Source organism: Protomyctophum bolini (genome assembly GCF_963924005.1).
Source record: "Protomyctophum bolini genome assembly, chromosome: 22".
In the NCBI taxonomy this organism is placed as follows: domain Eukaryota; kingdom Metazoa; phylum Chordata; class Actinopteri; order Myctophiformes; family Myctophidae; genus Protomyctophum; species Protomyctophum bolini.
Genome location: NC_137883.1, coordinates 17,863,269 through 17,889,688, shown reverse-complemented (window position 1 = coordinate 17,889,688; position 26,420 = coordinate 17,863,269). Strand labels below are relative to the sequence as shown.

The 26,420-nt window shown below is 40.7% G+C and overlaps 2 protein-coding genes across 10 annotated transcripts in view; both read right to left on the bottom strand.

Annotated features, from left to right (window-relative positions):
- pdlim5b (PDZ and LIM domain 5b) overlaps positions 1 to 9,920 on the bottom strand; it is a 75,426-nt gene extending 65,506 nt beyond the window's left edge. For 8 of the 9 annotated variants that reach the window (XM_080755758.1, XM_080755760.1, XM_080755759.1 and 5 more), the window contains exons 1-2: positions 9,789 to 9,842; positions 7,013 to 7,207 (exon numbers count right to left, since the gene is read on the bottom strand). In XM_080755758.1, the coding sequence (XP_080611884.1) occupies positions 7,013 to 7,158 (146 nt within the window). In that variant the 5' untranslated portion in view covers positions 7,159 to 7,207; positions 9,789 to 9,842. Of the gene's footprint in view, positions 1 to 7,012; positions 7,208 to 9,788 lie in introns of all 9 variants that reach the window. The other variant, XM_080755762.1, reaches the window with a different exon arrangement.
- A 3,307-nt stretch (positions 9,921 to 13,227) lies between these two features.
- Positions 13,228 to 26,420, bottom strand: opn4xa (opsin 4xa). Its single transcript, XM_080756057.1, has 10 exons — positions 26,286 to 26,420; positions 21,827 to 21,962; positions 20,326 to 20,459; positions 18,941 to 19,144; positions 18,263 to 18,434; positions 17,920 to 18,072; positions 16,638 to 16,745; positions 16,325 to 16,502; positions 14,740 to 14,889; positions 13,228 to 13,897 (listed from the first exon to the last, which is right to left on the bottom strand). Exons 2-10 carry the CDS (start codon positions 21,958 to 21,960, stop codon positions 13,490 to 13,492), a joined length of 1,641 nt encoding a protein of 546 aa, XP_080612183.1. The 5' UTR covers positions 21,961 to 21,962; positions 26,286 to 26,420; the 3' UTR covers positions 13,228 to 13,489.

Sequence of the window (26,420 nt, the reverse complement as noted above, 5' to 3'; positions counted from 1 at the left end):
GGACCACAATGGAAACAGGATTTTGGGTTATTCTTTTAACATAATATTTGACTGTACTACCTGTACTATTAACAAACTTGTTAATAAAGTATTCAATCAATCAATCAATCAGACAGCAGGTATCAAGCTTTCCCCAAAGCAAGCTCATTTTCTTGCGCCTCAATATTCTATACCAGCTTCCGGAGAGGGCATTAGGGTAAGGTGGTGATAATGATAATAATAACTTTATTTAGCACTTTTTAAAACATGCATTACAAAGTGCTGAACAACAGTTAATAACATCACATCATAGCAGCGTAATAATACAAGAATAAAATAAAACAGATTCAAGAGAAGCCTAAGGAAATAAAGTACTAAACCAGATGGAGTGGGTGTGTGATGATTGTTCTATTGAGATTGCAATGCGTGCAATGGCTTTATTATTTAGAACTATGAGGTTGGGTGTGGGGAGACAAATTATCCTGGCAGCCGTTTTGGCAATTGATAGCATGTTTAAAAAGCAGGTGGAACAGTACAGTAGGATGGGCTGACTAATGTGCTGGTACAACAGTAGGAGATGGGGGAAAACATAGTGCTTTAAGCTTGTGGATGACTGATGGTCTTTGGTGGCTCTTTTTGGATGTCATGTGTGTGCTGGTCACTGCCCGACTACTGTCTATTGTTATTGTCTAGTGTCACTCTGAGGTATTTAAAGCTTGGTTATTGAAGATAATGGGGTGCTTATGAGGTGAGGTGAGATTGATTATTATCGCCTTTTGTCATGTTGATGTTGAGGTGTAGATAGTTATACTCACACCACTGGGTGAAGTGGAAAAAGACAGCACTACAGTACACAGTCCAATTTCCAAAGCTAAAACAAATTATCTCATAACATCTAGAAAGTGTGCTGTTCGTCAGGAAGAGGAAGCAGGAAGGCGCGCAAAGGCTGTTGCGCAGGCAAAGCAAGGGCAGTGGATGGCATGGGAAGGAGTGGAGAAGAGGAAGATCTCCTGGAAAGATCTGTGGGAGATGGAGGCATTCAGGGCGAGCTTCACCATCAGGGCTGCCTACGACGTCTTACCTTCTCCTGCCAACCTAAGCCAGTGGTATGGTGAAGACCCCACGTGCCCTCTATGTTCAAGTCCAGCAACACTGAAGCACATCTTAGTGGGATGCAAGACCAGCCTCACCCAAGGTCGTTACACCTGGCGGCACAACCAGGTGCTAAAGTGTCTTGCAGCAGTGCTGGAAAGTCGCCAGACAAGCGTGAACTCCCTTCCTCCCCCGTCATCCCGTTGGCAGCTAACACCATTTGTTCGGGAGGGCAAGGGTAAAGCAAGCAGCACCACCGCAAAACCAGACACCAGGCAGCTTGGCAGAGCACGGGACTGGAAGATGCTGGTAGACCTGGACACAAAACTCTGCTTCCCAGCTGAGATCGCATCCACCAACCTGTGGTCCACCGACCACAGACCTGGTTCTGTGGTCAGCCTCGCTCAAGCTCGTCTTCATCATGGAACTCACTGTGCCCTGGGAGGGTGCAGTGGAGGAGGCCTACGAGCGGAAGATGCTGAGGTACGCCGATCTCGCAGCAGATGCTCAACAACAAGGCTGGAAAGCGAAGGTCTGCCCAGTGGAAGTAGGTTGCAGAGGGTTCGTAGCTACCTCAACATCTAAGCTACTCAGGGAGATGGGAGTACGAGGGAAGGCCCACCGGCAGGCGATCAAGGACCTCTCCAGGGCTGCTGAAAAGGGGAGTCAGTGGCTGTGGATGAAGAAAAAGGACCCCACATGGGCCTTCAGATGAGTCTGTGACATCTAGTAGGGAGTGAACCTGGGACGCTGGGATTCACTGCTGAACCCTCTGGAGGTGTCGTGGGCCAGTCAGCGAAACACCCAAGAAGGAGGGCCTGCCCACCTGATGACCCAAACGATGTCACCGCTCATCTGAAATCCCACAGTGTCTCTCATCGGTGCTTCGAGTACCAGCATCAATCCTACACAACAGGTATGCGGTCAGGCGCAAGCTTGGCTCAGGGAGGAGGACGCCCCTGCCATGCAGAGTCCACTGCACTTTGGATTACAACATCATTTCCTGTGTTTCATGAAACTAATTTAATTTGTCAACTGAGGAATAAAAACTGCCATGGTGTTCATCAGGAAGATTAAGCTGTATTTCATTGCTATGTAGAACAATAATAAGAACTAAATTATTTGTACATAAAACATTTTTAACAACTAATAACTAGTTATTTGTCTAATAGCATCCAACATTCCAGCCATATGCATAAATGCAGGTGGGCATGTAAACATGCTACTAATCCTTATGAGACTCATGAACCTCATGCAGAATTAAAGAAAATAATATTTCCAGGTAAGACATTTATCTGCCTTCAATGTATCTATCAGAAAAAACAACAATTTCCTTTCCAGGCGAGCAGCGGTTCTACACCAAGTCTCTCTCGTGCATGAATAATGACAATTATAATTATTTCATTAATGTACCCTAGGGTATATTAGGTACCCTCACAAAAAACATACAGTAATCCTGGTCTCTAAACTGCCTCCCCCTGGCCAGCCAGGGCGCCTGATGGAGGGGAAAGGAACTGTTGGAATAACGTGTTGCTCCCACGCACTACGTCCAACCGGGGAAACTCCCCCGTCAGGTGAAAAGAAGCAGCTTGGACTCCTCATCCTCATGCATTGTAGGAACCCTAACTCTAACCCTAGTCTTAACCGGTCACATACTGTAGGTCGCTAACCCTAACCTCAGTCTTAACCGGCCACGCCTTAGTCTTAACCGGACACGTAGGTTGGACTAACGGGAGGTTGGACTTATGGGCAGTCTCCAAGGACTCCAAACAGCCACAACTATTTATACTGCCATAAGTATAGAATGATTATAATACTCCTTTGTACAACGTGCCTGTGACGAGTTGGCAGCTTGTGACACTGGCACTGTGGCACACAACAAAGGATATAAACCAGGCTTAATAGGAGGGGGAGAGAGAAAAAAGAGACAGAGAGAGCGAGAGGCCATGAGAGATCGCAATGTACATAGCCTATAGCTACATTACAACTCATCAGGTCACACACAGTAGCACGTGCAGCCAAGAAGTCTGGCATGCAGTCTTTTAGGGAGTCCAGTCCATAGCCACCACGACACGGTAAAAGTTAAACGTGCTGCAATGTGTCATGTTTTTCAGTTGAAAATCAGTTATTATCGGCGAGCAACACAGTCATATGACCAGCTATGAGTTCTGCTTTACTGTTGGGTAAAGACGACTGTCATCAGATTATGATACACACAGTGCACTGCACTCAGCACAACCTAAGCAGAAGAGACGTAATATAAGGAGCTGTAGATAGAATGAGGTGAACACCTGCTGGTCTATCATATATAGCCAGCCTATACACTTTATCAGTACTGGAGGCCGTAGCTGAGTTGGTAGAGAGAAGCCATCTGGGAATCGGTAGGTAGCCCTGTTCGACCTCCAACTCGCTCAGTCGTGTCGAAGTGTAGGGCCTAACTGCCCTAACACCTCCCCTCCTGATACTCATCATCATGAGCAGCCACCACGTACCTGTGTGAAGCTGAAAAAGCTAATTCCCCTCCCCCGGGGTCCAGAAAATACTCCCTGCATCTTCTCAAACGCTAATAATTTCATTTCCATCATATAATGCTATCTCAAAATACACACTCTCAAAATCTCTGGACTTTCTGAGGCGCTCTTCCTATGGAACAGTCTAACTTCATGTTAGAGCATTTTGTTCAATAATGCTCCAGTCAGGCAAGCAGAGTTTTAGTAAATTACATGGGACAAAATCTACAGCATATCCTCTCATAAAATGAAAGTGCAAGGCCGTTAAGCCCGATTTATTCTTCTTTGCATGCCGAAAATGGCAGATCTACAAGCTTGTAGATCGACTATTTTCAGTACAGGACACCACCTACAACAAATAATGAATCAGGCTTTAGACCCCTGAGGCTGCATGCAGACTGCAGAGCTTCAAGGTAGAGGTCATGGGGGTCATGGTTTAGACAATAGAGCAGTATGCTGGGTCTGGGCTAGCCTGGAGTGGTATCCAATACCCATAACATTTTAAATAGATTTATTGCTTTGGGAGGAGAACAGTTCAGCTATAAACAACAGTGGTTGTTAAAAAGAAATAAGGTTGTATTGCAGACATGAATATACTGGTAGTTTTCCTCTGTTTCAGTGAAACAGACTCTCAAATCAGCTGTATTATACTCTGTGAACTATAGAGCTGCACCTTAGAGTTTGTCCTGTCAGATTCTCATTCTCAGCACTGCACTCAACACTCATGTAATAAAACAAACCACTCTCACACTGGGATGACAAACTCAGCTTGAGTTGATCAAAATAAATAATAGAACCATTGTATTTATTATTGACGGGTGATAGCCCCTCCAATGTCCAGCTTTTAGAGTGTGTGTGTGTGTGTGTGTGTGTGTGTGTGTGTGTGCGCGCGTAAACACAAACTTTGTCCTAACACAAACATTAAATGCCATTGACAATGAATGGACAATTTTGAGTACAAACATTGCGTAACACAAACACGAAGACGAAGGTGAGGACGCAAATTCAGATTGGCCGTAAATTGGAATGAGATGATGCATGATGATGTATGATGATAAGAGCGCCCCTCACTTCACAGTAACACAGGTGTGATTTTTCAAATACTTCCTGCTGTTCATGCCTACAATTGTGACTTTTACTACACATTCCGTATTTGTCCTGTGCTTATTTATCATATCCTGTGGCCAAATTATTCCTGGCTCAAGGCTGATATGATCTCACGATGACTAAAATGATAAAACCATGTAGCTTCATACATACAGTAAGAGGACACTGCATACAACTAGGACAGGACAACAGAGAACCCTCTGGGAGGAAATGGCAGGGAAAATATTTTGAACAAAAAGGAAATGGTAGAATTCCAGCAACATTCTGAGTGGGTTGTTTTTAATATCTTCCAAGAGTTTTCATTTAACTCAGCCGTATCAAGCTCAAAGGTGCAGAACAGTAAGTGACATTTTTGGTTAAAACGTTTAACCCAAACGTTTATTGTTGAAAATAGCTTTGTATATTGTGATAGGGTTAGCAGATTGTAATAGTTGATATATAGAGTGTTTGTTCAGTAACGGGGGTCTTCCTGTCTCTCCAGCTTTTAAAATACAGAAAATACTATGAGAAAATATAATAGCGAGAGAATACCCATTCATCAGTTTCAATGTTGTCTGCTCATTTTTCTCTCTCTTCCAATGAATGTCATTGTTTATCCTGAATCCTGTGTGAATTCTCTCTCCTGAATGGATACAATTGGTACCAAGTACCAACTCACTGCCAAAAAGGTTGTTCATTGGAAAACCAAAGAGTACCTGGCACTCCCATGTTGTTCACACACCTCACTGGCAGGCATGGCATGGCATTACAACTTGGATGAAAGCACACCATAATATCCTGATCACACCTGTGTGTGCATGCATGAAATGGACAGACTGACAGGTCTAACTGAGGCACAGAATACTACTGCACTGTTGCATTTCAAATGGTTTCAACACAGCCTTAATAGTATGCATTCATTTTCTATTAAAACCAATCTGCAATATTTTAGAACAAGCAAGTCACTTGTAACCCAGGACAGGAGACAGACATTAAGCAATCACAAGTCTAGACAGGTAATTATGATCATGTCTAAATATATTACGAATATAAGACGACTCTGATTATAAGAAGACATTTTTCAAGACTCATTTGTGGAAAAAGAACATTGAATGTCAAATTGTCTACCGTAGTAGTCCCTGATTATAATACGACCCCGTTTTTTAGGATATTCCCATTGGAAAAGACATACTAGTCTTATATTCAGCACAATAGAGCGCCGCAGTCGCTTTCAGAAAAGCGAGTGGCCCAGGAAGTGGAAGCCCCATGAATTCTCCCATCGGCACTTTTAATATAATTTATTTAAAGACGGTTACGCCGCGGACAAAGCCAATTCGGATCGTGACGAATCATGACAATGAACACAATATTTTGGGCCGATCAAATAATTTATAAGACGAAAAATAAAACAAATAGTGTTGTCTCCTGACTTTCTTTTCTTCTTTCTAATGATTTGATCGTCCCAAAATATTGTGTTCATTGTCATGATTCGTCACGATCCGAATTGGCTTTGTCCGCGGCGTAACCGTCTTTAAATAAATTATATTAAAAGTGCCGATGGGAGAATGCATGGGGCTTCCACTTCCTGGGCCACTCGCTTTTCTGAAAGGGGGCGGGGACTGCGGCGCTCCATAGGGTATGTAACAAAGCGTGTCTAGTACATAACTCAGCATATTTCCTAGAATGCGTGCCTGTGTCAGTCTGTCTAACTGTACGTGCCTTTGTGAGGACACATGACCTTTGCCTGCCCTGACAGGCAGACATCATGTCTGAGACGTAAGCAATAAGCATCACACATCACATTGCACAGTGAAGAGCAGGCGGTAATGTTTAGCAACTCGACAAAACATGACAAATAGTTATGCCATGAATTATAAAAACTGTAGCTCCATGAAGTAGCAATTAAATGGTAGGCTATAGTGAAGATTCTGAAAGACCTACATTGTAATGTATGTCATTCTTTGTCAATGATAAGCAATTATCTGGCTTTGGGAATTTTTATGTTATTCTAGAATATTAATTAGTTAGTTATTAATCAAATTAATTATATTGCCCTACTACATATTGAAGTAGCACAAGCAGCACTAACTCCAGCAATGAAAACAAAATCAGCAAAGAAAATGCAGATTTTTAGGATAGACATCCCATATATTAGCCTGGAGGGATGATTTGCTCTGTGATTCACTGTTAGGCCAACTGGCCAACCAATCAAATCATCAGTCAAGTGCCTCAACCATTCAGATACATTTGGGCTGGCCCCACAGTCACGGTCCAGCCAAAAAGAGGCAAGTAAACATGTCATGGATGATGTTTCACCATAGCCTCCAGATCAGCTAAGTTCTCACCATTTCATTGCTTTATGTGGTGGACAGTAAAACAGTAAAAAACGTGTCTCCTCTGCTGAGTATTTCATGAGTAATTGTGCCTTGTCATTGAAGAGCCGCGCCATTTGTGGGCTGTAAGTCATGTTGCAGAACTCTATCATGACCATAACCCCAGGGCTCCAATAACACCTGCTACAGCCTGTCACCTGAACACTCCTACCACACACACACACACACACACACACACACACACACACACACACACACACACACACACACACCAAATGTATGCATGCCCACTGGCTGTCTCATTTATGTCACACCTGGAGTAGAGCAGAAGGAGCTAGGAGAAGCTTAAGGGGTACTTAAGTCATTTATATTTTGTTGTACGACCACGTGATGACCGCAGATTTTCAGTTGAAAATCACGTTATTTTGGTGAGTGATGCTGCCGTTCGACAGAATATATATTAGAGATGGCGGGTTCTGGCGCCCATATGCAGCATACAACCCATAACTCCAATCCACAATCATATTCACCCAACAAACACATATGCACTCACACGCATGCACGCACAATATTTGAACTCTCTAAACCAGGGGTGCCCAAAAGTTAGATCGCAATCTACAAGTTGATCACAAAGGCTGTGCAGGTCGATCACATGACATGTCCCTAAAGAATATTTCATTTAAATATTGTGCTGTGCACAAAAACGTCTGTAGCATTACAAATTAAATACCTATTCAATTTCTCCCGCTCATTTCCCATTCCAAGAGTCTTATATGTAATGCCTTATGCCAGCTCCGTTATTCCAAAGCCCCCTCAGGTACATATTTAATATTTTCAGCAATGGTATAAGTTATAATATTTTCTGTAGTAGACTTGTTGAGCTGGTCATTTTGAAAGTAGCTCTCAAGTAAAAAAAAGTGTGGCCACCCCTGCTCTAAACTAAGTGAGATAGATAGCCCTGTCACCTTATACGGTGACCAAGAGTTGAGGTGTTATTTAGTTTCAGTGAAAATTACAAGGTCTACATAAACAGACAGCCGACTATGGCTGAAAGAAGTAGAACACAAACTACTGTGTATTCAATCTGTCAACAGTGTAACTTTGTAATGGATTAGTGAGGTGATATGGATTACAAGACTACTCTTTCAACAATAACAAAAGGAATCATGCAGTGCAACGGCTAATCCTACCAAGTCAAATTATAACAAACAAAGCTCTACAAATCCTCACAGAAATCACAGTCCAGTAGTGAGTCTGATTCTTATTTCTTTGACACTGAAGCTGGCTGAATCATAGCTTACAGGATCATTAAAGACTATTGAATTCCTAACGTCATAAGGAAGCTGTGAGTCAGAGTTCAAGTCACCATGTTTATCTGACTTTGACACTGCTCCATTTCAATTCAAATTATTTTTTCCCCTTCATTTCTTTTCATCCAATTTTCAATGGCTTTGGGACTCTTGAAATGCATGCCATTATCCACTTTTTAACCTATGAATAATAAAGTATAATACTTAAAAACCACTGCTAAGACATCAACGTGACATCAATATGAGTGTATATCCGATTACAAAAATAAATAAATAAGAAAGAAAGTAAGAAGGAAAGAAAGAAAGTAAAAGTTAATACAATTTCATGAGTTTTTTTGTTGGAAGCCATACTATAGGCTACTTGACTTCCAACTGTACCCTATTACTTTGTTCTATCGTTCATAATGGAGAGAACAAGATTAACCTCATCTCATGTCCCTGCTTGTTTTCCAGGCTAATGATCTCATGCATACTGTTCTAGACATGAAGACACACCATTTAGTAAGTTCCCACACCGTGTGATCTAACCTCGCTCAGTTGAAAAGATGAACTTTGGTCAGTGGTGCAACAGTAGTATGCCAGCTATAGATTGTGGATGAGACTGGTCTGGTGTCAGTTGCTTTGCTATAAAGTTTTCTTCTTGATGATCTCATGAGATATGTGTTTTCTAGTGGTAAAGTCTTTATTACATTCTATTTCAGATTGATCACAGACTAATATAGGCCTACATGAACTACTTTGACAAAATATAGCCAGTCTCCCTTGAGAACATCGTTTTCATTGACATATTCCGGCAATATTGCCCCATGCCAGTGATTTGTCTGGCCCATGCTTTGGGGAAATGTCATATCATGAATACATAATTTGAGCTAACACAATTATTTGTTATTTAGCCTCTAAGTCACAGTAGTAACTCTGCTTCAGTTATTTTTCTTTTCTCTCTCTACCGTAGGGTAGGCTATATTTAAAAATAAATGTAATGGACCTACCAATTTCTACTTTGCATTTTCAGAAATACAAAATGTTTGAATCAAAAGAAACGGTTAAAAAGAATAAGACGCTTTGTATTGTATATGGTGCAATTGCAACTTTTGTGTTTGTTTCAGTTATGTCTACAGCTACAGTCAGTGCAGTGACAAGTTTCTCATGTGACAGCCCTAGAAAAGGTATGCTACAGTAGTAGACTACCTGAGTTTTTCCACCCCGTCTAGCGCGACTTTAGGCGCCTTTGTAGTGGGTGTGACAAAAATACATGTCTGGTATTTTCATAACATTTTCGGAACTATTTTAGTGTGTATAAACTTTGTTTTGAAAAGCATCATACGTTTATCCATTATTATATTCATAAAACACATTCTCTCACACATTTAATTGAACTGTGAAACTTTCTAACGGTCACAGAAAGAAGTTAAAGTGACTCAAAATGTATAACGGTTGCTCTCTTTACCATACATCTGACTCACATGTTCACAACTCACCTTGCTATGTAAAGCCGGGTCTGGCGGTGTTGAGATAGAGAAGCGTGTGTGCGACCGTCCCTCAGAGTTTGGGAGTGAACTGAACTGAACGGAACTGGGACTTCCGCATAAAACCCTCCCCCAACTGACAGCCTGGAGGAGGGGTTGTGTGGAAGCATGACCGGGCCGGGCGGCCAGTAGGGCCTGCTTCACTGAGACCTTCCCTTTCCCACCGGCTGGGAACCGGTTCAGTTCAGAACCAGTTTTTAGTTCATCATGAGCCAGACCTCCAAAATTGGGCATATGTCTACAGTTATGAATTAGTGCAAAAGCAGCAAAACCATACCTATATTAAATTGTTTAGGATCAATATAAGTAAATTAATATATGATAACACAGTAAATAGCTTTTTTATTTTTTTGCATTTTTTCCTATATAATACCTCATTTGCATATTTAACATTTTAAGATTTGTAGAACAATAATTCATTGTCTTTGTGTAAGTAATCAACTGGGGAAGTTTCATGGTTTTTCTGCACACAAATTAACGTTCCAATTTTGGAGCTCTGGCTTTATATGGACTATTGGACTAAGAACCAAATATCACACCCGTGTGAACTGAGTGGTGCAACTCCCCTCCCCTCTCCCCCTCCTCTCCTCTCTCTCTCTCTCTCTCTCTCTCTCTCTCTCTCACATTAGCCGGCAACAGTGCAGCACTAATACTATCTCTCTCTCTGTTTCTGGCAAACAGCGCCCCTAATGGTAGGCCCTACTAATAGTCATATACTGGTGCTCATGGCCACATATAGGCGCACGGACGGAGGATTCGAACTCAGGACTCCTGCATGAAAGCCTAACATCTTCTTAACCACTACTAGACCAACAGGATATCCCTCTAGACCAGGGGAGATATTATACTTTTGACACCATCAGGCAGAGGCTCTGAGCCACTGCTACACTAACCTCCCTTTTGACCACCTCCCACTGGGAAACCCGATGCGGGTCACGGCACCAATGTAACTCTGGCCTCCCGCATGAAAGTCCAACATCTTAACCACTAGGAAATGTGGTCTCTACATGACATCGTTCTATTGTTAACAGCAAAATCATTCAGTGTTTGTGATGACAATTATTTGGGTCCTGGTCCATTATTCCTTACTACAGTGTATTTGCTGTTCATGTTTTTTAAGGCTGGTTTCAGTTCTATTTGGCATGACCCTCTACCATACTGTAAAGTTGCAAAGCATATGACACTGCATGTATGTATTAGGGACAAAAGAAGAATTTTCACAAAACTGCAATTTTCATTGGCTCATAAAACCTTCATTTTTGTAGAAGTTTTCATATAATTCAAAATGGCAGGTGATCTAGAGGTCAGAGGTCAAAAGTAAGAGCACGACACTCGTTTGGCATGAGGAGACGCATATGTGTGTCGAGGTTTCATTGCTTACGGTCAAACGGTTCATGAGCTATGCGTGGTCAAAGTTTGCATTTTCAATATAGCCCTTTGGCCAATGGTTGTGGGCTTCGCATCCTCACCGTTTGGCATGGCCCTCTACAATATCTCCAAATTTCGCGAAAACCGACTGCAAGCAGTCCTGCTTGGTCCTTTAATAACTATATTTCCTGTGGCAATCATTCCATTGGATGCCTCCAGCACAGATCACACACACGTATGACTAGCTCTGGTCCATAGCCAATGCTTCTACAATGCAGGGCAGAATCATAGAAGCATTGGCTATGGACCAGAGCTAATGTATGACTTGACCTGAAAATGTCCTGGGCAAAAGGCTATATCTGTCTGTTACTGCCCTCTCGTGGTGTGCGTATGTTTTGCATTGCCCTGCAATGAGCGGATATTCAGTAAGCAAGCCTGATACTCATTTTCATTTACAGTTTACAGTTACACCAATCAATGATCATATAGAGCCGATAGTTTGTTCTTTTCTGGACTTAATATAAGCCTGAATCTTCCACTGATGATCTTAAACCACTAGTCATAAAATATATATTTAGACAAACTTAAGCTCGCTAAATTAGGATGATCTCTTTGTGAATGGTAACGGCAGTGACTTCTGTCCGCTCTCTCTGTGTGTGTGTGTGTGTGTGCGCGTGCGTGTTATATTTCAGGACGTCAGAAAGCAGTCGCTGTGCCACCCAGTGACAGAGAGCGTGTTGATGTTAGAGACTATTTTCACAGAATGTTTCTTACATGTCTAGAATAGGTGCACTAGGGTTCATGTTATGTAGTTATTAAAGTAAGATGCGGCTTTGCATTAATTCTGCTGTATGACACAGCTTGCCTTTAGCTGCCTGTGTGCCACTTTAATGGATGACTAAGCTGATGGGAACACAGCAGTCTAATGTCAAGACAAGAAGGCCTTAGCGCCACTGAAGTGTAGTAGTTCTCATTTATGGAAGCAATGCAGTACACAGTTAGAGCACCATTACATAAACCAAACAGTGCAAGACATTCTGAAATCATAAGTGCAAAAGGAGAGTTCAAAGTGGAACTTGAGGGTTTGGAAGGAAGAAAGATGTTGGTAGTGGCGTCATAATACTTGCACTTTACTAACAGGTGTAGCGTGTGATTATGTTTACTAACAGGTGTAGCGTGTGATTATGTGTAATTTTCGTTTTAGTATGATGAAGAGGGCTTTTTAAGGTAATGTCGTTCAAAAACCTAAATCTTACCTCTCCTGCAGACCCCAAAAATATATTTAAAAAAAGAACACTGTAAATTACTGATAACATCGAGACATTGACCTATTCTGCACTGGCCTTGATGGTCAGTATGCAAAACCCTTACATAGCATGCACATCCAAAAGATTAAATCCCAGGTGCAAGTACATTAAAATAGAATAGAGTCCGCACATTGGTTCATGCTCCCATAGTTAATTTAATGGATATCACCAAGGTGGTGATATAGGCTGAGGAAGAACTAAGACGCTTGAAACGTCACCTTGGTGGTAATCAATGTAATTAACTATGGTTTAAGTTTCTTAAAACTGTAATCTTATTTTTATGAATAAAATGTTAAAATGTAAAACATTACCAATTTGTATGGTATAGAAATATAATATAATTTACAGCAAATCTGTGGTGGTTGGAGCTGGTCTCCCTACACTTCCATGTTGAAATCTAGACCCTAGTGTCAGGTAGGCAGGGCACCTACAGTACTGGTCGACTACTACTGCCTGAAGCTCATAATGCAAAATCTTCCCAGACCAAGCAGGAATGCCTTGGCATCTCTGCCATTGGCAAAGTGCTAGAACACAGTATGTTGATGTTATGGATTGCAATTTATACCACTTCCGCCCAATTGTATACCGGTACTTGTGTTGTGCAGCAACATAGCATTGACACATTGCGAGCTTGTAGATCTGCTACTTTTGAAAACATGGAAACGTTTTTGAAACATTTTCACTTATGACGACATGCCCACAATAGAGATGCCAGGTTGAGAGTGGTCAAAGGACAATTACTATACTGATTAAACTGAGTCAGTTGAACATAATCAGTGTGCAGGATGATGATATTCACACCAGTCATATAGTTTTTCACACATTAAACAACTGTAAACACTTGCATTTGATTGTGGTACATGCCAGGCATGCCAGATTCCTGGTTCTATGAAAAGTAAGAATAACAGCTGTTTTTCAATCTAACCATTCATTCAAGTACTGTGCTGTACTGCACATACACATTAGCTTCCTGATGTTTCAGGAGAGAAATCTTTCTACAGACTCCAGCAGTTCAGGAGAGCAATTCAACTTCTGTAGGCCCAGTAGCAGGTCCCTCTGTAGTCTTTGTTTTTCCCTGTGGTATAAGGCGTCCTCCACGAGACTGCTCTCAGACACGTCCTCGCATCCTGCATCGTCCAGAGACCCTGACCCCGAGCGGCCCTGCATGACCTTCCCATGTCCTTCATCCCTCCTCTCCTTCCATGTTGGCGGGGGTTCTGTCAGCTGACGACATTCACCCTCCTTCGCTACATACTGTTCCGTTATCTCTTCCGTTCTCCGTCCCTCCTCTCTGACAGGAAGGAGTGACATGGTGGCCTCATTGACGGAGTCAGACACCCGGTTGTGGTCACACCTGCTCATTGACCCTCGGTCTGTGGTGGCAAACTGAGAAGGAAAACAATGCAGTAAAATCAAGAAAGCAAAACGTTTTTAGTTTTGTGAGTGAAGGATTCATTGAGACATATAAACTGCACCAATATGAACACACACCGCCATCCCCTTATTTTCTAAAGCATGATGTCAAAATGGAGTCCTAAGGGCCGATTCATACTCCTGTTTCGGCGCTGTAGTGCCGAAATGATTTCGGCTCGTCAGAAAATTTCAGTAGCACCGAAGAGCCGACTTTAGGACGGTACCCGCCCCCCCGAACCTCAAATGACGTCAAATTGTAGGCTCTACAGCGCCGAACCGACTTTTATTCGGCTCTAAAATAGGAGTATGAATCGACCCTAAGACTGGATTCCCTCTCTGAGCCGTTCCCAGATCTGCTGAGACACCTAAGTACCTCCCTTGCTCTTTATGGCACATTATTCTAGCACCCTAGCAATGCTTAATTTATGCCCCGTCATACGCAGGTGTTGCACGCCAAAAAATAGGCAAATCAAAAGCTTACAATGCGTTTCATCCACAACACATTGTGGAATGCCCCGGCACCATCTCCTCCAGAAGGAGATGGAATTCACTGCTGACATTTTTTCTTCAGAAAACTATGCTAGTAGAAAAAGGGAAAACCCTTTTTCTACTAGTATAGATTAGCCTGGCTTTTGTTGCCAACTGCCACAGTCTTTTGGCTTTAATACTAATAATAGTGGCTGCGTATCACACAATCAGGCTTATAGTCAGTGGTGGCAATTATACCCTTACTTTCACATAAAACATCTACCTTCTTTTACATGAAGAAAAATAATACACTATATAATACAATACATCCTGATGACCTACCTTACCTGATCCTGGCTTTGGCTGCTCTTTGTCCTGATCCACTGAACTGAAGACCTGTGCTCCTTCTTCATCAGAAGTCCTCCCAGGGACTGTCCAGATCTGAAAGTCTTTCTATGCTGTCGTATGGGGTCTAGCTCTACATCACTCCACACCTGCTGTAGAGGACATGAATGCCAAACTAAACTAATATACAAGTTATTTGTCAAACTGTGGTATAATTTCTATAAAAGGCTTTTTTCTAAAGGATCCCTGGCTAATAAGACTCAAATGCCTTAATACAATATAATTGCCCTCTAAAAGTAAAATTAAAAAACTAAAAATACCTTAAATATGTTTTGTCGCAATGATGTAATTTGTTCATGTCTGGTCCAGCCCTATGGAATGTATTGAATGCATGTGCTAATAAAAACAACTAAATACTTTCTAAGCATCAAAACAATAAATATGCAAGGTGTTTTTAGTTTTTAATTTTAGATATAGAGTGCAATGATTATATATTAAGGCATATAAGGTTTATTAGGGATGCCTTTAACAGACATCTGTATTTCCTTGTCAGATGATTTGGACCAGCTGCCCCTATGCACCACCCATTGCTTTCAAGTTTTCTGTGATGTATTTCTTTGCAAGTGCATCCCCTGAGTTACTGGAGGCATACAGTAGCCGTACTGTACATGCAGTTACATCAAGCTTAGAACGACATACCACTTTTCATGACATTTCCCATGTGAAATTGCAGTTCCCTGGGTTCAATCGATTGCAAGCACATGCAACGCTCACTGTATGTGAACTATAGGGGAACCCGTTCCATCAACATCCAGGTGACTTGCAATGCAGCTAAATTATAATGGAAAGAACGTTCGATTGCTGAAAATGTGAGACGTTGACTGGAACATTATGATAGCCCTCAGAAGGTCAGAGCATTATCTGTGGCATGTTGTGAGTTACATAACATTGCCATCAATGCCATGCATCATGGATGTCTCTTGGACATACGTAAATGACACATTTGATTACAGGACATTGGAAGGTGTGATTCGGAACTGACACTAAAAGGGTCCAGTGAAATGCGGTCACTGTTTGACCCTGTTTGACCCTGAACAACTTTGATGTAAACCTCTTGCCTCATATGCCTTAATACATGTATAACTGCCCTCTATAACTATCAAGAACTGATGACATAGTCATATATTGCTTTTGAAAAAATGTGGCGCAAATATTTGAATATACCGGTATATTCTTTCAGAGAAAACGTTTTTAACTCAAATATTTGCTTGTTTATTGCTGGACCATACATGTGCCTTCACTGGACCAAAGGAGTTCAGCTCCATTTTTTTAGGAATATATATTTTTAACAATATTCACATTTATCACCGATTCTTTTATAGGGTTTTTTGGTGAATATTAAAGAAGGGTTGCCATATATTGTTGTACTTTAATATATTTTGATGAGAAATATAAATTTCCAACGATAGTGTTGTAGGGTTAACATGCATATACTGTTGATTCTGTTCCATGTCTGTGGTGTGCTCGTTTTCCCCAGGCTTTACCTTACCTTTTCAATAATAACCTTAACGAGGATGCTGAACTCACCTTATCTGCAGCATACATGGAGGAAACTCGGTGGAATTTCATCTTAGATCCAGATGACTGTCTACTCAGCAATGAGCAGTCCCTGAAGGAGGACTCACTGTTGGACACTGATATGCAATCCTTCCTGGGAGGCTGGGCTAGGAAGTGGAGACAGGGGACCCTCTGTGCTAGGGTATCCCTGTTGATTTGTTTTTACAGTGTACATTCAGAAAAAATGTCTCCTCAAGTGAACAGCATGCCGCCATGACGGAGCATGAATCATCATGGGCCTATACTGTAGGTCAGTTATAGGTTGTGGCACAACCACACTCACCTGTATTTGGAGTGAATGATGGCATAGATGAAAGGGTTGTAGATGGCTGACGCTTTGGCTATAACAGCGGGTACAGCTTTGGAGTAAGGAGTGAGGATGCTGCCATATCTGAAAGATTGAACACAGGAAATCTGTACTGTACAGATTGGAAAATCTGCTATATTAATGTATAGAGCACACACACACACACACACACACACACACACACACACACACAGAGAGGAGGAGTGGCATCGGACTAGTGAAGAAACACGGGGAAGGTTGCCGTATATTAGATTAGTCGATGGGTGGCTCTTCCAAGACAGATTTTGCACTCTCATTAGAAAGCGGGTGTAAGTGCCATCCAACCGTTTCTCTAGTTTCTTTGAAAGTGTCCATGTCTAGCCATAGAGTAGAATCGGCTCAACGGTCGTCCTAAATATTTTTACTTTGAACATCTTACTAAGCTGGGATGACCAGCTTAATTCATTATACAAGCTCACAAAGTATTGCATTTGGATGAGTTGTGATTGTGAGTTTATAGATCTGCTATTTTTGCTATTATAATTTGTTTTGTTCCCAGAAGTTGTGACGCCAGGATTAATGCGGTTAAGTATTAGCAGTTTGTAGCAATACAGTACAGCACAATACTGTACATGTGATCAGCCATGAAAATGCATTATTCTGCCTTCATCAACTGGCCACCAGGACCACTATTTGTCAAATCTGGAGATACCGACTGGCAGCTTTTCCAGATTGGAATCCGATTTTGTTTTTATCAAGTCTGAGCAGCAAGAAACGACACATTTATGGAAACAGATTTGAACGACAAAAAGCTTTGAAATGGCAATGCCATTCAAATCTACACTCTAAAGATGTGTCTCAGTCTGGACTCGGACACTGAAATGGTGAAACCTGATTCATACTTTGTTAGATAGACGCATGCTCAGGCCTCATTATGTTCTTACCACAGCAACCAATGCAGATAGGTTGACGATGTCTGAACTCTGAATACACAAATATGATATGATCATTTGCAAATATCAGTGTGTACAGTCAGTCCTTTATTTTGTTTGAGAAACAAAGGCTTTGCCTACATTCTGAAAATCGTGTTTTGTCTGTGATTGTATTGACTGTATTATAAAATCCACTCAGAGTTGACAAAAAACTCATAGAAAGTCTGTCAGGAATGATTTGATGGGTAACTGAAAACAACTTGCTCCAAAAAATATCCCATCCACTTCTCTAGGACACCATCTCTACCTCATCACCATTTCCATTTCTCCACTTAATGCATATTTACCCTGCCCAGGCGATGAGAGTGACGCATGCGTAAGGCGACCAGGAGAGCACAAACACTATGATGACCACAAAGGCAATCTTGGCAAGCTTCCACTCAGTCTTGATGCTTGACTGCTGCTGAATCAGGGTTGAATTCCCCATCCTGTCCACATCTCTGATCACATGGAGAGAATGAACATGGGTTAAACATCACAATACTCACGAGTCAATTTATACTGTCATATAACGTTGATGCTTGGGTAAATGTGGTTAAACTAAGTAGCCTAATGAAATAAAATTGACACATTTTTACGAAATATTTTTACAAAATCTGTGCTGCGTTTGTTTGTACAGTATGTTTATACCTGGCAGCACGGCGAATAGCCAGGAACATGTACAGGTAGCAGTAGGAGATAATGCCCAAAGGAATGAAGAATACAAAGCAACACAGCATCAAGGTGTAGCTCTTATTGGCTGGAGTGGACGTCACATAGTCCCATGTACATGAGGTCATGAGGCCTTCTGGGATATAAGAACCTAGAGAGACAGAGAGAGAGAGAGAGAGAGAGAGAGAGAGAGAGAGAGAGAGAGAGAGAGCAAAAAACATGAAGAAATGTTATGGTGAGAATGTGAAATATCGTTGCTGTCGGTTACTAGCCTTTGCATAGGCCCTTATATGAATGTGTTTTTACTGGTTAAATAAAGGTTAAATAAAATAAAATAAAACCCTGTATGTCCAAAATTGTTCATTCCAAGAAATTAAAATACTGGTAAATAAATAATTATATGTTTTTTTTAAGCTCAAAACACACTGCGATGAGTTGAGAGCTTGTAGATTGGCTATTTTCAATCATTTTACTCTTCACACTACTATGAAAAAGTAATATTAATAAAAAAAGGATAAGAAATTCATCAAATATAAACAACATTCATCAAATTTATTCATCAAATAAAAATGTAATGGGTCCCTGGATACATCAAATTTTCCCTGGTAAAGAGTTTCTAACCACTGCGCTGTAGCAGAAGGAAGCAGGGTCACTCACTCCAGCCCAGAAGAGGTGCCAGGCTCCAGGCTAGCGAATACAGCCAGACCAGGAGGATGACGATGGAAGTGCGTCTCTTGGATGTCCACTGGATGGCCTGCAGGGGCATGGTAATGACAATGTAGCGGTCTATAGAGATCGCCAGCAAATTGATCATGGAGGTGATTCCAAACAAAGCTCCACAGAAGGCGTACGTCTTGCATCCTGATAACAAAGAGGAGAGCAAAACATCATAACCTGCATGGGTGTGATGTGAGGTCCTTGTAACAATGTTCCTCATCGCAGTGGAGAGAATGTTGAGAATATTGCCTTAATGTTTACCATGTCCATGATGTTTAGCAATAGCATTCTGGGCAGGAACCCCTTTTGGTTTGAACCCTTCTGGACGGGAACCCCTTTTGGGGTTCTAATCTGTACAGTATATACAGTAGTCTACTTTTCATGCTGCTATATAAATATTTGAAGTGAAAACTTAGGTCAGGATTTAGAAGGCGTTTTTAGAATCGGCCTCGTCCGAAATGGGTTAAACACTTTCGCCACTACTGTCACGCAGAAACCTTGAGGTGCTGTAGTGTAAGGGATATGTTTTGGTTGAAATCAGTGTTAAATATCTATGTATTCTCATACTAATCATTGCTATAAAGTCCGTGTTCAGTAACACAACTCTCCGGCTATTTAGTAAAGAAAATACATTTTCCCCATTTTATGGGAGAGAACTCAGGAGGAGGAGGAGGAGCGAATACAGGATACACCTGTAACATCTGAAACTGGAAGTGATAAAACAAAGAAAAAACAAAATACAACTCACTATATTATAGTATTAATTACTATAATGGAGGTTTAACTTTTAAATTTCCTGAAAAGTAACAGTTTTGAACATGCGAGGACACATGAAAATGTGAATTCACGCGACCGGGATGGTTTACAAGGTTACAAGGTTTCTGCACAACAGCGATGATACACTTTATTGTACATATGGCAAATAGCAAAAATAGCAGATCTACAGTACAAGCTCACAATGCATCAGGATTCTGAGCTTGTAGATCAGCTATTTTGGACACTTGCACACTATGAAATGCTTAAATGAGTTAGATGAGTTAAATGTGTCTTATTGGACATAACTGAGTTATTTATTCCGTAGACAGACACATAATCTGATGTCATTATAAATCTCTCATGTTATATTTCATTCATGCATGCATGCAGGCTACTGACACCACAAATGCTGTGTAAACATTTATATCGTTCACATCACGAAATATTGTGCATTACGTGTACATAGTAATGTATTATACAATTTCATAATTATGACTAATTTATTATAAGGGGAAAGCTTTCTTACAATGTCTAAAGATAAAATTAAAATGGATGCTAATGGTATGTACCCATTTCCCCAAAAATCCACTCCTTGTAAAGTGAGTTGACAAAGAAGATTGGTGACTGTGTGACAGCCATGAGGAAGTCACTGACAGCCAGGTTCATGATGAAATAGTTGGGTGCTGTGCGAAGCTTCTTGTTACTGAAACACAGGACACAAAGACGTTAGGCACATATCATGTTGTAATGTAAAGATTTTCATCAGTTTTTGCTATTTTTTGGCTGCAAATATCAGCTGCTACTGATAGTACGGTCAAGTATGGTGAGTTGTAATTAAGAAACGAAACATGCCAGACTACCGGTATGGTCCTTTAATGAAGACTGTCTGAAAGACCAATTAGAGAAATTTATAACATGGTGTGTTTTTAATTAACTGGTTGTGACGGAGCGAATTAAAACCACCTCTCACTTGTTGTGAGTGTCAATTGTCTGTGAAAAAAGCCCGCCACACGGCCCACCTCCCCTGCTTTCCACCCTACCTCGGCACCAACGATCAATGAATGACAGTTCAATCAATATAGTCTCTGTGACTTGCTGAGCCACTGTGCAAATCAACTGGAATCACTTTTCACTGACATCTTTGTGTGTGTGTGTGTGTGTGTGTGTGTGTGTGTGTGTGTGTGTGTGTGTGTGTGTGTGTGTGTGTGCGCGTGTGTGCGTGTGTGCGTGCGCGTGCGTCCCACACTGATGGTGGGGGGATAACATTGCGTCTCATGTGAGGTCGAACCTTAATGCAAAAAGCATGTCAGACCCAGGCCCATAGGAGAAAGTCCTTCTCACTGCTAGACTGAGTAGAACTGGCAACCTGACTGACTGTCTGACTGACTGACTATGACAAAAAAGGTTCGTCGACTGTATACCTTCTTTCACTGACGAAAAATAAAAAAAACTAAATAAAACTAAATAAAACGTAGCTATGATGACTAAAACTGAGACTAAATATACTGATACTAAATTACATTTTATTCAAAATAAATCAATACTAACTGACTGCACAAGCTTCTATCTCACCTGTCACTACAACAAATATCTGTAATATACAGTATTACCAAGATACAAGATAGCTTCATTAAAAAAAACTTTGACCTCTTTATTGATAATAAACTACAATGAGCAATGAGCTGACAATGAGGTTATATCTTCCCTTCTTCTCTGGAATCCTGCCTCAAAGCAGACCAGAGGTATAAAACTGTCGTTCCCTGATGTCATCGCTAGTAGGGACACATGCATCAGTAAGCAGGAACTGGGGATGGCAATGAAGGACCGGAAAGTCTGGCGTGGCATTGTGAAATCCATGATCTCGACCGTGGTCGAAAAATGATGACGAAAAGTATAAAAACGCAAAAAAGCCAAGGGCTTATTTCAATTGCGGTCCTAAATTATGTGGTGTTGCATGATGTGATGTGTATGTGTATATTTGCACTTAAGTCCATATGCACCCAATGGTATTTCTGCCGTGCGACACCGTCATATGAAGTACAAATCAGGCTTAGTCTGAATGTGGCCTACCATGAGAAGGCGTACATAACCAGGGCATTCCCAGTGACCCCCACAGCTCCGATCACCAAGACAAAGAAAGCAACGATGTAGTGAGCATGGTCGTGAACATCCACTTTGCGGTAGAATCCTCTGTCCATGTCCATGCCTGGGACACAGAAAGATGTCAGTATAGTTAACAAGGTCATGATAGGTGAACATTTATATAACACACTCTGTAGATCGGCTATTTTCGAGATAATGTAAAAACCCTGCTTAGCGCAGAATGGAATAATCAAGTTGAATTGGAGTAACAATACCTCCAGTAGTTGGAGTTGACATGACAACTTGAATGTTGAAACAGTAAGCAATATAATTGCTTAAGTTTCATTGTTTTGAATCAGATAATCATCAGTTCCGCATTAACTGTCACCTTTTCCGTTTTCACCATTATGCTTCATAAAACGAAACATTATTGATTAGAAGGCAGAACTGTTCCTGTTAATGAGACATGTGTACCTTCTGTACCAGTGAGCTTTTTCATAGCCAATAGTTGGCTCAGTATTGATCAAATACACGCAAGTAGACTATGATACCTGAAGTGAAATGGACCCGTCATTATGTTTGGTCCAAAAGGAGAACCTATCGATACTGAATTGGTCTGCTTTGTGAGTTTCCAAAATACAATGCAGGGAATTGCAGTTATATGCCAGTGAAACTAAAAGCTTGTTGTTCAGGGCATCTGGTTTTCGCAAACCGAAAATAATTAGGCAAAGTATTATGATAGTATTATTATATCAATATGAAAAGAATATAATGTAAAACGTAGTGACAGAAGTACATGTAAACAAAAGGCACTATTTTCCTTAGTGACAAATACCCAACAAATGCTCTTAATCACCAAAACATGTTTATTAAAGAGGCGATTAAGCATTAGCCATTTCTGATAATGAAAATGGATGTATGGAAAGTGGGTGTGACTGTAACTCAAATGAGGTGGTCATTATAAGAGGATTTATTTCTTTTGTTAATATGATGAAATCAAGAGTGCACATGTGCATTACTGGTAGACCTCTGGTCCGGAGTCTTTGAATGTTTCTCATGAATGGGGGATTTGACAACACCTATACTGCCATCCTGGGGGTGGTCCCAAGAGAGATGAACCTTTCGGGCCAGCTGAGAAGTGCGATTGCTTTCGCCTCACTGCTGGCCCGAAGGCTCATATTAAAGAATTGGAAGGCAGATAAACCTCCCTCTGTGGCCCAATGGAAGTTTGGCAGAACCTGGTCTATGTTTATCTCATGTGCTGAAAACTTTACATTTCCTTAAGGGACAGATGAGGGCACCGGTAACTAGACCCCATGCTTCATCCCCCTAGTGGGGACTGGGGTCAATGTGGCCAGAATGCACCTCCTTCCCGGGATTGTGATATATATATATTTTTTTCCTACAAAAAAACTGTTTTGACTGAATTTCCTGTCTGTATTAACCTTATACAATATATGGAGTCACTTTCTCTCAGCATCCCTGTGCTAAATAGAAGAGTGACATATTGTCGTTGTCGGGTGGAAACCTTGTATGTCCAAAACAGTAACTTTTCTGAACCTTGTAGTACCAAGCTCCTGTTAATAATTTTGGTTGGTTACATATTAAAATTTCATTTCATTTCATTTTAACTACTTGTGTTTTATTGTATTCTATTTTTGTGTCCTGCCCTGTGAAGAAGCACTTTGAGCTGCATTTATGTATGAAAGGTGCTATATAAATAAAGTTTATTATTATTATTTGTATCTGCTGTTATTATCTTAATGTTTAAAAAGGGTATATCTTTGAAAAACAAAGAAAGGGTCCCGCACACTGTCAGACACTTGCCAAAATGTTGCTCTTTATTGGGTTGACGTTTCGGTCGATTAGACCTTCATCAGGACAGACAATTATACTGTTAAATTGTCCTCTGTAAAATTGTATTACCCTAATCCAACATGGACATCTACTAATAGGCTACTGTATGTTCTCGCCTCCAGTGATAACTTAAGGCACTACAGCAGTGGATAAATTATTTCTATATCATGCAAAGAAAGGTTTCTATGATTGATGTTAGCTTTACAGTGTGCTTGCATGAGTTATATCTATTATCTAGAGGACATGTACATGTACTAGCATTGAATTACTCATGACCTTGGCTGAGTCTATTCATCATGGGAAGAAAAGGAGAACAACATATATTCTCCAGATTGCACCTTTTAATGTTTTGTTTGTTTGTGTTTGTTTTTTAAATAAATGAATGCCACAACGTCGTAAACAAAAACCACTCTAGCGATGATTAGCCTATATCAGAATATAGTGCTTTCATCTTAACGCTTTCATCTTAACTGTTAAGATGAAAGAGTGTTAAGACTTAACACAAAACGAATCCAAAAATATCACATACCCTACCTTTAACCAATAAAAACAGACAACATAAGAGAGTGTGACTAAATAACTACATTTGATTTGTAATACATTATTTTCTAATTTCCTGAGAAGTAACGTTTTTGGACATACATGGTATCTGCCCGACAGTAATGACAATGACGTGAACTGAATGAAGGACACTGGTACGTGTCAGCATGTTCTTGTTTTTCTCATTCACCTGCCAGCATCAACACATTCCCCCGTAACAAAGAACAAACTAAGGGTAGTCAGAGCACTCAGGCATACAGTATACAGTACATCAACTGGACTGCCTGTACTGTGCACTCCTCTAGACTTGTGGGAGGTATCATAGTGTGAAACCATCTCCAGCAAATGGTTACTGTACGTGTATATTATTAATCTGTATGACTGGTACAGATTTAATCAAATGTGTAAATGTTCATTCTTATGAAAGGAAGGCCGATGTGTTGAACATGGACATTATGATTTGACAGAGAGATGAATGTCTGGACCTATAGTAATGTCCTGTGAGGTATACAATATGTACAGTGTGTATGCATACGTTTGTATGTGTATAAATGTATGTCCTCAAGGGTCAACCTATACACAAAGAAGGGGTAGGACCCGTTAAGTTTTTAACTAAACTTCTTTCTATCCCTTTTTCGAACATAAACTATAAGGATATTAAATATCCCTTGTTTTATTTTATTTTCGTTTTATTATTATTTTAAATCTAGTTATTTAATTTAATTTGCCTGTTCATTTATGTTTTATTATGTTTGAAATAAATAAATAAATGAAATTAAATGAAATATGATATTTAAGATTTGTGTGTATCATTGAGAAAGCAGAAAGGGGACATTTCTTCTTTATGTAGTGTATCTCTGCTGTCTAGAAGAAACTCCAAAATGTAAAAAAATAATAATTAGGAAATGAAAAAACATCCAGCTGAAGTGGAGTTAGGAGGTATAGCTCAGTTGGCAGAGCTCTTGCCTTTGAACCACAAGTTCACAGGTTCGATCCCGGGCACCGCTAACTCATCGTATGAGCAGCACGGCTTGGGTGCGGAAAGTCGTGCGGGAAGTAGTGGGAGCTGACTCAGCAATCCATCTCCCAGGGGTCTAGTCTAGCGCATTGTTACGGGGACAGACTCCCGTGTGTTACCGGCTGATACCGACAATAAGCCCTTAACGACCTACTTCTTCTTCTTCTTTTAGCCCCTCCTATGCCCAGCTTTGTGTGTTTGTGTGAATCATAGCGATGATCTGATTGCCTGCTCACCTCATAACGATTATTTGATTGGCTAATAAAAAGTGAGGGCAGAAAGTGAAGACGTCAATTGTGATTGGCCTGGAATGACAGAAAAGTGAGGACGCCAATTGTGATTGGCCAGAATGTGATGATGTATGATAATAATGTATAATAATATATTAATAATCTTTATTTGTATAGCACCTTTCATGCGAATTTTAATCCAAAGTGCTTCACATAAAACAAATGATAAGAGCGCCCCTCACTTCACACAAGTGTGATTTTCTTTAACACACAGACGTAAAGGGTGTTCAATAGCATTGATTTATGAAAATAATGATCAAAAACCTAAAAAAATTGCTAGGTGGTTTCTTCCGGGCAGATATACTGAACGATATACTGTATACTGTATATAGTGTGACATTTTCATGGAAATCATCCCCTGGTTTCTGTGAAAACCCATGAAGGTCATTCTAAGATAGGGTCCTGCTCGGTCCCTATACTGATGTGCCCATCCAGGGGCAATATAATACAATATAATATGTGCTTAAATGTTAAACACAAAAGTAAAACACTCTAATGTAATGGTTCCTTAATAGACATATCAAATAATTTATGCTAGCGTCTCTGGGGCTTTATATACATGACACACACACATATATATATACAGTATATATTCTCTGTGAAATACAGTATAGCCCAGTCAAGAAACTCTCAGTTCATTTTGGTTGCCTTGCAAAAACACAACCATTCTGAAAACGGTAGGCCCACTTAGCCATCCCACAAATCACAGTCAAGTAGTATTGTAAAAGTTACACCACTATACCTGCTAGTGATTGGGGTCCTCCTTCCTCCTCTGACCACCACGTCTATTTGTTTGGCGTGGTGAAGTGATCCAAAGAGAATTCAGCTCTGTAGCATGTAGGAGTGCTGTTGGTGTAAATGGACAGGTCTGTCAGCA

What these genes read in the sequence shown, in the direction of transcription:
- opn4xa (XM_080756057.1), bottom strand. Translation starts at nt 21,960, where the DNA reads ATGGACATGGACAGAGGATTCTACCGCAAAGTGGATGTTCACGACCAT. An exon ending in GCTATTCGCCGTGCTGCCAG is followed by an intron (nt 18,073 to 18,262) that starts GTATAAACATAC and finishes CCATGTGATCAG; the next exon opens with AGATGTGGACAGGATGGGGA. An exon ending in GCAGCCAAAGCCAGGATCAG is followed by an intron (nt 13,898 to 14,739) that starts GTAAGGTAGGTC and finishes TTTCCTTCTCAG; the next exon opens with TTTGCCACCACAGACCGAGG.